The sequence below is a fragment of the Chiloscyllium plagiosum genome, chromosome 4 (assembly GCF_004010195.1).
Source record: "Chiloscyllium plagiosum isolate BGI_BamShark_2017 chromosome 4, ASM401019v2, whole genome shotgun sequence".
In the NCBI taxonomy this organism is placed as follows: Eukaryota; Metazoa; Chordata; class Chondrichthyes; order Orectolobiformes; family Hemiscylliidae; genus Chiloscyllium; species Chiloscyllium plagiosum.
The window spans coordinates 84,514,506-84,529,286 of record NC_057713.1 but is presented as its reverse complement, the minus strand read 5'-3'; the positions used below and the strand labels follow the sequence as shown (position 1 = coordinate 84,529,286).

At 39.1% G+C, this 14,781-nt stretch overlaps 1 protein-coding gene across 1 annotated transcript in view; it reads right to left on the bottom strand.

Moving 5' to 3' along the window:
- The window catches only part of LOC122549488 (arf-GAP with SH3 domain, ANK repeat and PH domain-containing protein 1-like), a 363,467-nt gene that overhangs the window by 181,064 nt on the left and 167,622 nt on the right, over positions 1-14,781 (bottom strand). Inside the window, exons 10-11 of the mRNA XM_043689348.1 lie at positions 13,917-13,992; positions 10,285-10,371 (exon numbers count right to left, since the gene is read on the bottom strand). Coding sequence (XP_043545283.1) covers positions 10,285-10,371; positions 13,917-13,992 — 163 coding nt within the window. The remainder of the gene's footprint in view (positions 1-10,284; positions 10,372-13,916; positions 13,993-14,781) is intronic.

The following is a 14,781-nucleotide window of genomic DNA, read 5'->3' as shown; positions in this document are numbered from 1 at the left end:
TGCAATCTTCTTCCCGCCCTCTCCGCCCCCACCCCAGTCTGACCTTTCACCCTCACCTTGACCTCTTTCCACCTATCACATTTCCGACGCCCCTCCCCCAAGTCCCTTCTCCCTACCTTTTATCTTAGCCTGCTGGACAAACTTTCCTCATTCCTGAAGAAGGGCTTATGCCCGAAACGTCGATTCTCCTGTTCCCTGGATGCTGCCTGACCTGCTGCGCTTTTCCAGCAACACATTTCCAGCTCTGATCTCCAGCATCTGCAGACCTCACTTTCTCCACTAACATCTCTGGTCAGGTAGGTTAGTAAATATCTAATTGAGATTACAGATAAAACACTGAAAAGAACAAAGAATCATCTGTTTAATCGCCACTGATACTAAGGAAAAAACAGAAGTACTCCCATCTACAGTCATCATGGAATTGTAGATCACTTCAGTAAATTTGTCTGCACACGTCAGATTGTCTAAATGACATCTACCGATTGTGTCAAATGCCAGTATCAGGTCAAAGAATCTTCAGTTTTGTTCCTTTCTTCAAATTACCTAGCTTTGAAGAATAAATTGGGTCTATTCCCTTTGAGTCCAGAAAACAATTTAACAATGCTAGAAACACAAAGAAAGTTCTTGCAAGTACCTTTTGAGCAATAACAAATCACAGATTAAATTACTTCCCATTTCTGAGAGATGGACAATTAAAGCGTCTTTAATTCAGCCTATGAAGTGATCAGGCAAACAATATGTTGAGGGGTTCGGCTAAGAAGTCACCACTAGGTTTGTACATCACAGGTGTCACTACATTTCAGCCAAGTATCTTGTCATTCAAAAGCAACCATATGGTCTTTTCAGCCTTGGGAGATACAAATTCTTCAAAAGTATAATTGATGGTAAATTGAGGCAATCTGATGAAAGTTAATTCATCACCTGTGCTTCAGTTGGTCACGCCGACATCTGAATATCAGGCCTCAAGATCTACCAACCTTCAGTCTTATTAGTCAAACAACTTTTCAATTTTTTTTTCAACTTCTCATTTTCCCTAGTCCTTTGGATCCACAATTCTGGTAAATTGCTTGTATTTTCCTCAAAGAAGACAGACAAATATTGTTTAGCTTGTGTGCACATCACAACACATGGAATGAACACATTTGTCTTAGCCAAACATTTTCTTTTCATATCCCAATAGAAGCTTCTACAGTCTGCTTTTATATTTTAAGCTGGTTTACATTTATATCAAAAAAACAAAATTAAAAACCTTTTATATCTATACATTAGGCTCAAATATGATATCCGAAGAGCAAGAAAATCAATGTTTCGGGCTGGAGCCCTTCCTAATGAATTCCTGAAGAGCTCCGGCCCGAAACATCGATTCATCTGCTCCTCAGATGCTGCCTGACCTATTGTGCTTTTTCAGCAACACACAACTCTGATCTCCAGCATCTGCAGACCTCACTGTCTCCTTAAATAGGATATCTCCAAACCAAAACATTAAGGTCTAATTGTTAAGTGTTAACTAGATATGGCAATAGCAATTGAAGGAAAACGAGAAACAGACATTGCTTTGATTTGACTTGGGAAAAGACTAGTTTGCAGCGACACTTGGATTTGTCTATGACCATGATCACAGAGGAATGCTTGGGGAAGTACTTAGGAATTGCAATATATCACATGACATCAGATTCAAAATAGTATGAATTTGGGAACTTTCCACAATGGAGGACTTTTCAATATTGGACTGGATTTTGTGATACTAGTGCCGTGGAAACTCAGATTGAGCTCCAAGTGCCAGTTGTCCTGAAGGAGTCCCCAATGGGCAAAGGTAGTGAGACTCGCTTGTTGAACATGTCTAAACTAGTTTAAGCTAATTCTTTCAGCCACTAGTTTGCATAAGCAGAAATTTGGTATAAAGCAAAACTATTAGCTTACTCCAAGTGCATATGTCTTTGTGTATTCATTTTGATCAGTCATTAAAGATAAGCACTTTCTGCCTACCTATACAATATCTTACAATATTTTAAGTGTTTTTAGGCCTCTTATAATAAAATCCTTCCAGATTTACTGATATTTGTCAACTTTAAGCCTTTTAAATCTTATACAATGCTTAACTTCCTTTGATCTGTAAACTTGAGAGAATTTTGCGCTTTGAAGGAATGTATAGATGCTGTTAACCAAGTTAGCAATTCTTCAAAGTATTATCCTGGTATTAGATAAGATTTTACACTGTTTGAAGAGAGTTATTTCAATTATATTAGAGCTCCAAGGGTTGCTTTTTAAGAAGGTTCTTTTACAAGATAATAAATTAGCCATGTTTTGTTACTTAATAGATCTAATATAACCTATTCTCAAGCCAATTTCTCAACACAATGCTGCAAAATCATTCCTAACACATGCCACAAACACATCCTCCACAATATTAGTACTTATTCTATTAATGCACATTGAACCCACCCACCATGCTACAAGCTCCTCTAAGATCCTGATTAATACCAGGCCCCACACTATCACTGCTGCTTGAAGGCCTAGAAGCAACCCTTACTGAGGTTTGCTGCTCCTTTGCTATTTCTTATCGCCAAGCAAATATATTCTACATTTTGTTCTTACCATCTGAAACCTCTCTCCCCCCCCCCCCCCCCCACCCCCCTCATTAATGTGCTGGTCCGATCCCATCTGACCACAAAACCACTTTTTTGCCTGTCCTTCCTAAACATTCACTCTCCTTTAATACCAATTCCCAGTCTTGGTCACCCTGTAACCATATTTTCAAAATGGTAATTAGATTATAACTATTTATTTTTATTTGTGCTTTTAAATATTCTACTGTTAATGGAATGCACGCAATGGCCTTTAAAGATTCTGCTTTTTAAACTTATTTTATTTTCACCATTATATTTTCCACTTATTTTAACTTCCTATAATCAGCTTTACAACGTTTCAGTTTGAGTTACCTCTCAAGTTCCCACCCTCCAGGTTAGATTAAAACCTCCACAGTAGCATTACCAAACCTCCCTGCTATCAGACCTGATGCTAGAGGTGTAACTTGCCCAGCTTGTATTGGCCCCAACTGCTCTAAAAGCAGTCACAATGCCTCAGAAATCTGTGCTTTCCATCCTGCCCCAATTCTCTAACCAAATGTTCAATTGATCAGTCCTCCTATTTCTATGAGCTATTAGGATTACTTCTATTGAAGCCATGCTTTTTAAAAACTTTCCTTCCTAAAATCTGCTTTCATGATCTCATACCTCTTCCCGCTTATGTTGGGAGCAACGTGGACCATGATCTCTATCTGTTCACTCTCTCCAGAAGGATGCTCGGCAACTGTTGGAACATCCTTGCCCTTTGCAATAGTGAAGCAAAGCACCATCCTGGAGTCATGTTTTCTATCACAATGAGATCTGTCGGTTCCCCTTACTATGGAATCCCTCATCACTCTTTCTCTTCTGTAGTACTTCTCCCCTCTTTTATAGCTCAGAGTCATAGAGATGTACAGCATGGAAACAGACCTTTCGGTCCAACCCGTCCATGCCAACCAGATATCCCAACCCAATCTAGTCCCATCTACCAGCACCCAGCCCATATCCCTCCAAACTCTTCTTTTTCATATACTCAACCAAACGGCTCTTAAAATGTTGCAATTGTACCAGCCTCCACCACATCCTCTGGCAGATCATTCCATGCACATACCACCCTGTGTAAAAAAAGTTGCCCCTTAGGTCTCATATTTTTCCCCTCTCACATGAAACCTATGCCCTCTAGTTCTGGACTCCCTGACCCCAGGGAAAAGACTTTGTCTATTTACCCTAACTATGCTCCTCATAATTTTGTAAACCTCTATAAGGTCACCCCTCAGCCTCCGATGCTCCAGGGAAACCAGCCCTAGCCTGTTCAGCCTCTCCCTGTAGCTCAAATCCTCCAAACCTGGCAACATCCTTGTAAATCTTTGCTGAACCCTTTCAAGTTTCACAACATCTTTATGATAAGGAGACCCGAACTGTACACAATATACCAACAGTGGCCGAACCAATGTAATTAAACACCCAGCTACTCTAGTCCCATTTTCCATCACTTAGTAGAGAGTTTTGGATGCTTTAGCTTTAAGCAGTCATCTAAATACTTAAATGCTGTGATGATTCTTGCCATTAATATCTTCTCAGGCAGAGATACCTATGCTCTCGGGGTGAACAAAATTCTCAAATCCCCTCTAAACCTCTTGCATTTTACCTTGAAACTATGCCACCTACTTATTTACCCCTCCACTCCCTTCAACTACCCTATGAGGTCTACAAAATTGTGGGACAATCATATTGAAGTAGAGCATCTGTAATATATTAATACATGCTCAAATTCCACTGTACAATTTGGGTAGTGAAGAATCACCAGCATGATAATGATCATCTCTCATTCTTCTAACACTGTTGAATAAAGTTCTAGTTTACTCTGCCACTTATGAGTCAACCGTTTTATCCCAGGAACAGAAATTTTCAACTGTATTTGTTTAGAAGCTATTTGCCAACTAGTGATTCCTCTAGAATTATTGTGCACAATCCATTTTTGTTTTCTCATGCATGGATTATTTAACTCTTCTGTGCAGCCATTTGCATGCGTTACTTCTTTCATAACAAGGCTTGTGCAGTGTATTTTTCCCCTGTGTGACCATGCTGCTTAGAAGAAATATTACAGCCAACTTGAAAGATACAGAATACTGTAAACAGTTTTTGAATGCTCTGATCACTTTTTTGGGAGAAATTACACAGGCATCGAACTTCAGTCAGGTCTCCTCTGAACAATCCAAAAGATTTTCAGTGTCTAAGATTTTCCAAGCTAAAAATCAATGCCTGATTATTCTAGAACCAAAAAGCCAGATTGTGTGTTTCAATATTTTCTTTCTTCTCACAATATAAACAAACTTCCATTAACACGGAGTGGGGAAGCGGTAGGCGTGGGGGCAGGAGTGGGGGAGAAGGGGTAGGGGGGGGGGGGGGGAGAAGGAGAGGAGGAAAAGAAGGGTGTGGGGCAGAGGTAGGGTTGGGAAATGGGAATTGGAGTAGGGGTAGTACTGGGGGATGGAGTGTGGGCAAGGGGCAGGGGTGGGAGTGGGAGTGGGAGTGGGAGTGGGGGGGTGGGAGATGATGGTGATTTTGGAGAACACCAGGTTATTAACCTTCTTTTTGTACTGTTGCACATTCAATTTTAACTTGGATGCAGCACTAAGCCAGGCTGATTGGGTCTGGTGGCTTCATCTCCTTTGCCCATCAGCAGAATAAAAAAAAAGAGCACTGTCTTCTTCTACACCTCATTGACTATCAGCATCTCGAGGTGTCCATCAGTGAGGCAGAGAACTAACTTGTTACTGTAGCTCAAGCACTCTGTGATAATGACGTAACACCACAGTGTAAAGGTAGTTCTTGAATTGCTGCATCAGAAGTGGTGTGCAGTTGAGCTTAAAGTATGACACCAGTAGTGTGAATACTAGAAAGCCCCAGCAGCAGCAAGCACTTCTGCCTAATATACTGCATGACTCCATAAGAAAGATGGGCACAGAGCCTAGATGCATAATTTGGGGAAGGCAGGAAGATTGAGAACAGTCAGAGCCATGACAGACTGGGTGCCATGAATCTTTCAAAAAAGACATTAAGTAAAAGCGAGAAAGTGCAAACCACTGTGCTTCTTTAGCTTCACAAGTAACTGTGCAAGAGAAGGAGATTAATACCAAAACATGAAATTGAAGTTATACCCAAAACATTACTTTAGGGTCACCAAATACAAAATGGCAAGGAGGCACAAGTTAAAATGAAGGATAATTATGGGGCCAATTCAAACAAGGAAATACAGTTAACATAAAAATAACCAAGGGTCAGTTGCAGTACAGAACTTAATTCCTACTCAGTGACTACAGGTAACTGTTCTTTTCATGTCAAACAAAACGAGTTCAATATTTTGACTAGATTCATAAGTACAAGAGGCAAAGACATCAGACTTATTAACAATTATAGTGGATCCTATTATGGAGAAAATGTGATTTTTTTTGTATATTTTATGAAATAACCAGGGATGGGTAAAATACCCTTCATCTTCTGTTCTTATCAATCAACAATAGTACTTACAATATCATAGTTCTATTAGTGTGGGGTAATCAAGACCTTGGCCTATTGATAGCATGATTAAGAGGCAAAGCCAAACAATGTTTGGAATTTCTACAAAACCATGTCGTAACAGCCCAGAGTCCCTTAGCACTCCAAACACTCAACTGCATCCGCATTGTGTTTTTATTTGCAAACAATGAGAACTTAAAACAAAGTAAAAATGCCTGGAAAACACAGGTCAATCAATTCATTTAGAGAAGAAAAAAACTTCTTGGAGAATGACAGTGTCTCAAAATTTCACTAGATTTTCTATACTAATAGTTTTAACACACTTTTCAGAAACATTAAATTAATACTTTCCAAATTACCAAGCAATGCATTTTGTTTTCCAAATATTACCCAGTTAATTTACAACGTGGAAAAGCTTCCTAGGCTTCAAGAAAACAGAGCAGTGCTTTTGGAAGACAATAAACATTTACTGCCACTCCAGAGTAGAGTATAATAGCTGCTTTCTTTTTAATGTTTTGAACAAACAGTAATGTATGCATTTACAAAACTGGACAGAAATGATTTTTGACAATTGCCTACATATTTCAATGTTGACTACAGCTGCAAGCTAAGTTGCTCTCTAAATCACATATGAATAGTTTCTCTATATGACTCAAATGATTTCTTTATTATTGGCATCAATGTATTCAACCCATTTTGATATTACCAACCCATCACGGAGATTTGAAAATAAACTCAGTTCTTGGTAGGTCCGTGGCTTCCTTTTTTAAAGCAAAGACATTCTAGACAAAAACTGAAAACAAAAGGAAACAAAATCTCTACATACGTTTACAAGCAAACAGAAATAGCCTTACTGATGCTGGCAAGAGGAACTTTGGCTGTTATCTGCAGGCTCAACCACTCAATGCATTAATTCAAGAACTGGTTCAGCAATGGAGTCATACAGCACAGAAATAGACCCTTTGGTCCAACACATCCATGCCACACATGATCCCAAACTAAATTAGTTCCTCCTGCCTACTCCTGGCCTGTATCCCTCCAAACCTTTCCTATTCATGTACTTAACCAAACATCTTTTAAACAGTTGTTATTTGTACCCACTCCCTCAATGTTCATTCTACACACAAACCATCCTCTAAAAATTTTGCCACTCATCCTTTTTAAATATCTCTCCCCTCACGTTAAATATGAACCCCTAAATCTTGAAATGCCCCATCCTATGGAAAAGACAAGTACCATTAACTCTATTTATACCCCTCAATATTTTATAAACTTCTATAAGGTCACCCCTCAACCTCCAGTGAAGGAAGTCCCAGCCTTTCTTTATAACTCCAACCTTCCTTACCCACCAGCATCCTAATAAATCTCTTGAGCCCTCTCCAGCTTAATAATATCCTCCTGTAAATGGGCGACGAGAATTGGTCACAGCATGTGGAAAATCACAGACATGTGCCTTTTAAATATAAAATGTTTCAGGAAAAATTAAGCACAAAAACAAAGCATTCAACATTTTAATGCAAAAAAAGTAACAAGAAAAACAAATCAAAATTTAACTTTGGTTATTCAAAAGGATGCTTTGAAGATAAAATTAGCAACACAGTTGAAAAAGTAACCACCCTTTTTCAGAAATATCTAAAATCCAGTTCTAAGGAGGGGTATCGCCAAGTGAATCAAGCAAAATATCAGGGTTCATTTAATTTACTGAAAACTCCAGTGAACTGAAATACTATTCATTTTTAAACAATAACAATATCAGAAATAGGAAATTGCAATTCAATGTTTACTATAAAAAATCTAAATGAGATTAAAAACCTTTTTGTCACAAAAGCCACTTGTTCTGATATCAATAATAAACTTTTTTTCTGTTCAATACAACAATGTGCTAGTTCTCAAACATATATGGTGTCTCCGTTGTCATAAAGTTCAATTTACATCAATCTTGAATAAGCTTTAATCACCATCAATTCAAACACAAGTTACAAACTTTGGTCCCTTCCACTAACTTTGAACATTTGTCACCAATTCTATTGTGTTCTAAACTGGTTGTTTGGAACCATATTCTCTGCATCACAAAGATCATTATTTACTATCACCCCAAACCATTGCTGCTGAAATCCATGTTTTTATCACCAGTTTCAACTATTTCAATGCTCTTTATTTTTCCAGTCTCCAATTTACTTACACTCAGCTAAAACCTCTGCTGCTCATATCCTAATCTGCAGTCACAGTGCAATCACTCATCATTTTCTAATTTTGCTTGCATACATTGGATCCTATTCTTCCCATCATATATTTGAAATATACACCTTTGGCTTTAGGTCCTTTCATGACTTGCTCCTGTTCTTCTCAACAACCATCTCCAGCTTTGAAGTCACCATCTTGAAATCTGTGTCCTTGTAACCACTTTTCCCCCAACCCATCTCCCTTCACTGCAGCACCCACAAGTGTATCTCTGCTGTCTTGACCTCAAATCTATTGTAATGTTAAACAATCAAACTGGAAAATCTCTCTGGAATTAATGCAATATTAAAGGGTTAAACTGCACCTACTGAACATCCTGGAAGTGGATGGAGACAATATCCATGCAATAATGCAGATGACATCCACTCCATTTAGACACAGTCATTTGCTTCTACTGCCCTACTATTGTCAAATTAAACTATCATTCAGTGCCTTCCTTTCAGAAATGCTTTTATAGCCATCCAAAGTTAGGACATATCATACCTACATTGTCTTAGGGAACCACAGTCAGGAAGCTAGGTGACCCCTGCATAATAATTCCCCTGGATTAGGGCATTTACATTAGTAGGATGAGATCAATCTGAGATAATGTACCTAGAGTAACATGTGACTGAGGGAGTGGCTGGGGATTGTTGAGTGGCATGTGACTGTGGACGGGAGAGGAGTGTCTGTGTGGGGTCAAAGGGGTCATCTAGCTTGTACAGGCTTTAATAAACTTTAACTGTTTGCAGAAGTTGATGTGTGCAAATTGCATCTCATGTGAAACCTCAGGAAACAAACCTAACACTATGGGATACTCAGGCCACCAATGTAAATCCTCTGCCTGCTCAGCACAAGTAAAATACAATTCTGGCCAATATTTTGGTCACCTCTCCTAATCTCATTTTTACTAGCCTCTCTTTTACATTATGCCTCTGAGGAACACTGGATATTCATTTAGGTAGCATATAAATCCAAATCATATGAGACTGCACAAAATACAAATTGTTTACATGAAAACAAACAATCCACAATCTATTTCCACAATGTCTGTGGTAAATTTAAGAAACCCCATCAATTTGGGTCAGTAAGTAAGCTCAACTCAGATGCCTTATATTTCACAAGCCATACTCAGTCGTGAACTCAGTAACAAAAATCAGGTCATTGATTGAACTGATTTTCCAAGAATTTGAGATTATCCAAAAATTAAGACTTATAAGACCCATAAGAAACAGGAGTGGAAGGCCATTCGGCACAGAGTCCACTCCGCCATTCAGTCATGGCTGATGGGCATTTCAACACCACTTACTCGCACTCTCCCCGTATCCCTTAATTTCTTGCAAGATTAGGAATTTATCAATTTCGACCTCGAAGACATTTAACGTCCCGGCCTCCACCACACTCCGTGCAATGAATTCCACAGGCCCACCTCTCTGGCTAAAGAAATGTCTCATTTCCATCTCCTCTAAATTGACCCTCTCTAATTCTACAGCTGTGGCCATGACTCCTAGTATCCCCACCTGACGGAAACAATTTCCCAGTGTCCACCCTTTCTAATCCATGCATTATCTTATAAGTTTCTATCAGATCTCCCCTCAGCCTTCTAAACTCTAATGAATTCAATCCCAGGATCGAATGTTAGGCTTATCATTCCAGCGATCATCTATGTGAATCTCTGCTGGACACGCTCCCGTGCCAGTATGCTCTTCCTAAGGTGTGGGGCCCAAAACTGGACACAGTATTCTAAATAGAGCCAAACCAGAGCTTTATAAAGTCTCAGTAGCACATCACTGCTCTTACATTCCAACCCTCTTTAAATAAATGACATGAGATAAATTAATCTAGTATCATCTGAATTTTTAAACTAAGATGCCATGATCAACCACCATAGCTGTTATACATTAGTTAAATCAATATACCTTTAACTATACATTAAAATATTTGATTACAAAATTAAAATTCTTACTTTATATATACTTACTTCTTTCTGTTCAAGTTGCAGTGAGGATTTGAGCATATCACGGAGTGTACACAGCTGCTTCTTTTCTTCATCCTGTGTTTGCTTGATCTGCAGAAAAAGGATTGATTCAACATCAATTGTGTTTGAGTTCCACACAGCTACCATCATTTGCACAGAAAAACAATTCCTAATTTCACTCCTGAAAGCACAGGCTCCAATTTTTAGACTTTGCTTCCGGCAGCAGACACTGCAACATGCAGTTAGTTTCCCTGAAACTGCAGAACATTGAGGGTGGCAATTTAGGTAAAGTTTGATAAGAAATCACCCCTTCGTCATCTAAATTTCAAGGAATACAACCATAGTTGGTGCAATCACTCCTTGCGATTTAGTCTCAGATTCCAGACAAGATTCACAAATCTACATTACAGTTCTTCCCAAGGACAGTATGTCAGAAGTGTGGTGGCAGAACTACTCAGCATTGCAGGTGTGACCTGACTAGAGCTTAAGCGTAGAAGCATGACTTTGACCCAAAAAGGTTTCTATTCCTCTTGATAGAGGGGTCAACATTACAAACATTTTGATCATTTTCTACACTTGTTTATGATATTCTAAATGATGCATGTAACTAAATCCTCCAGTTTCACTGGACCTCGATCACATGTAGCTCATCACCATCTGAAAATACTGTTGTATTTTTTCCAGGTTCCAAGTATATGACCCCATATTTGCTGACGTTGAAATTCATTTGTCTCAACATTGCACACACACTATCTTTCAGTATCTCATCCTAATTATATGTTTCTGATTATACCGTTTATCATTCCTATCATAGCTGAAATATAATATTTTATTGCAAATTTCAGCTCACTTCAGGTCAATTCACAAGAAATGACCAAGTTAAAGGAAAGCAATATTAATACTTTAGAAAAGGAAGCTACTAACTAGTTGGCACATGGACTCTGGTAAAACCATCGTCCTGAGCAATGAACCAAAGAATGGCCGTCATCTGCTTTGTCAAGTTGCAACATGCATGGTGTGTACACATGTTCTTTCTGTGCAAAGCATAGGGCCCTATCCCTTAGCATATGTAGCTTCGTGCCAAATTTAAAGGAACAATTCAAAATTAAGAGAACTTTGCAAGATTAGCACAAAGGAAGAGGTTTGTGTTTGTTGGAGGTCAGAAATCTTAGCCCCAGGACACCATTTTAGGATTTCCACAAGATAGTAGTGTCCGAGCCCAACAATTAAATCAATTGCTTCACCAGTGAGCTTGCCTCCATAATGAAGGTAAGTACGGATGTTTGCTGAGGATTGGAGCACTCTGCACCATTCACAACTTCTGAGATACTTTATCCACATGCAAAAATCTAGACACTATCTAACCTTAGGCTGATAAGTTGCAAGTACCATTTGTAATAAAAACTGCCAGGCAATGATTATCTCAAATCAAAGCGAGCAATTGCTCAATATTCAATGGCATTATCATCCACAAATCCCATCAACAATCTGGATGTTAACCAGTAGCAGAAATAAACCAGACCAGACGTATAAATACACTGGGTATGACAGTAAATCAGAAGTTTGGCAATTCTGCAGCAGGTAACTCAAATCCCTTTTCATAATGTCTCTCCACCATCCAGACAGCATCAGTCAGGAGTGTGATGGAATACTTTGCATTTGCTTGGATGGGTACAACACTACCAATACTCAAATAGTTCAACACCATCCGCGACAATGCAACTCACTTGACCGGTATCCAATCACTATCACAGATGGTGATTGACAGCAATGCAAATTACATTGCAACACTAAACCAAGGCTCCTTTGAAATCACCTTCCAAACTAGCAACCTATACCACATAGGGCAATAAATGCATGAGAATATGACCTGCAAATTACACTTCAAGCTACACAGCATCTAAATTTTGAACTATATTACATTCCTTCACTCTAGTAGAGTTAAGGTTCTTGAAATCCCTTCTCAACAGCTAGTGGTTACAGCGTATTACACCACAGAAGAGGCCCTTTGGCTCATCCTGTCAGCACTGGTCGTCAAGCACCTATCGACTCCAATCCCATTTTCCAGCACTTGACTCAAAGCCTTCTATGTTATGGCATTTCAAATGCTGGATCTAAGTATTTATTAAGCCTCTACCATTCTTACAAGCAGTGATTTCCAGAATACCCACAACCCTTGGGGTGAAAATATTTCTCCTTATTACCTTAAACCTATGCCCCTGTTAATTGACCCTTCCACTAAAATGGGAAATGTTTTTCCCTCAAGTCTCTACTTGTGCACCTCAATTTTGTAGACCTCAATGAGGTTTGCCCTCAACCTTCTCCGTTCTATAAAAAAAACTCATCAAGTTTCTCTTCATAACTGAAGCACTCCAACCTGCACAACATCCTGGTGGATCTCTTCTGCACCTTCTCCAGTCTAATCACATTCTTCCTATATGTAACGTGGCAACAAGAACTGCACACAGTACTCCAGCTGTCGCTGAAGCAACATCCTACACAGCTCCATCATAACCTCCCTGCTTTGACTAATAAAGACATATATGCCATGCTTTCTTAACCATCCTACCCACCTGCTCAATTTACTTCAAGGATATTGAAACACACAGCAATTCCCTGGTGATATTCAATACAAGACGACAGTATCTATGCCCCAGGGATTGCAATGTTCAAAGCAGGCAGCTCATCACCTTCTCAAGGGTAATAGATGATAGTTAGTCAGCAGCAGTAACTCCCATAAATGAAAAAGTAATCTCATTCAAAAAAATAACCAGCTGTACTTTAGAAACAAACGTCAAAATTTAATATCACCTTATTTTTGTCTCCACAGGAAGTTTAGTTCCAAAATAAATGACACTAGAATCTTTTTGAAAAAACCTTCAATTTTAATTTTCTTTTGCTTGCTACCCTCCTGAAGCCACCGATTCACTTTCAAATACAGCCGGTAGTCAACTGCTACTTTATTTCAATCAGTGGACAGTCGTTGGCTATTCAGAGGCATCACAGCCATGCCTAAAAACCATGCTGACCTGGCTTGCATGTGTATACAGCTTTCAGCAGGAGAAAATTGATCAGGAACAAAGCAAGCAGCTTCAAATGATTTCACTCTCTCAAATGTAAGGACACTTTCTGCAAGTACTATATCCCTATGATATCTCCTCCCATGCCACTACTGTTGAGTTTACATAACTATTTCAAACTCAAAAATCATGGACCTTCTGCAATTCAGCAAAACACTGCTTTTATCAAATGGCCCATTAATGCAGAACTCGGACATTTAGCAACTATTCCTATGCAAGTGATTTAGGTTTAGTACCTTAAAATTGTGAATGATTTTTTTTTTTAGAAAAGATCTATTTGAGATTGCATGTCAGTGCTCAAGGATACCAGAAACACCTTAACAAAATCTTCCTAGTCACCTGAAGATATAAATTCTGCCACTGAAGGATAACACAAAATAGTACAAATTATAACAGATGCAAACATATACTTTTGAGAAACTTAACTGATCAAAACTATGAAGTTAACTGCAAGTAGTAAATGGTAGACAATTAAATAATGAATGTGGAAAACTGAATGCAATAATGTAGCTGAAAACTTATTTTGTGATAAACTGAGATATACTAATTACTTACATTGTATAAATCAGCAGCAAGTTTCTCAATGTACTGTTTCAGCTTATCTGCTGTTTTTAAGCCATCCTGAAAAAAACTTCAATTACATTGCAGATTTAGTACTGTTTGGTCAGGTCATAAAATTGTAATCACCACAGGCTTTGTAAGTCTGTTTTCACAAAATTGTAAAACGCAACTTTTGGAATTCTTTCTTCCATAGTCAACAAACCTTGTTGATAGCTGCTTCTTAGTCCACAATTAGAGTTATTCCAAACAAAGTTATGTTGCCATGCTTTGCATCTTAAACTCATCAAGATAGAGTCACAAGCATACCAAATCTTAAAGGGAATAACCACTTATACGACATAAGGAGGTCCTGATTTTAATTCATAAGGTACTGATTGGTAGAGATATTGCGACAGAGAAGGTTTGAGGAACAGGTGAAGCCAGCCACTTCACATGATGGCATTCCTTCAGTTGTTTGCAACAGACTAGAGCCGAAAATGTGTTGCTGGAACAGCGCAGCAGGTCAGGCAGCATCCAGGGAACAGGAGAATCGACGTTTCGGGCATAAGCCCTTCTTCAGGAATGAGGAAAGTGTGTCCAGCAGGCTAAGATAAAAGGGAGGGAGGAGGGACTTGGGGAAGGGGCATTGGAAATGCGATAGATGGAAAGAGGTCAAGGTGAGGGTGATAGGTCAGACTGGGGTGGGGGCGGAGAGGTCAGGAAGAAGATTGCAGGTTAGGAAGGCGATGCTGAGTTCGATGGATTTGACTGAGACAAGGTGGGTGGAGGGGAAATGAGGAAACTGGTGAAACCCGCGTTCCTGCCTTGTGGTTGGAGGGTTCCTAGGCAGAAGATGAGGCGCTCTTCCTCCAACCATCAT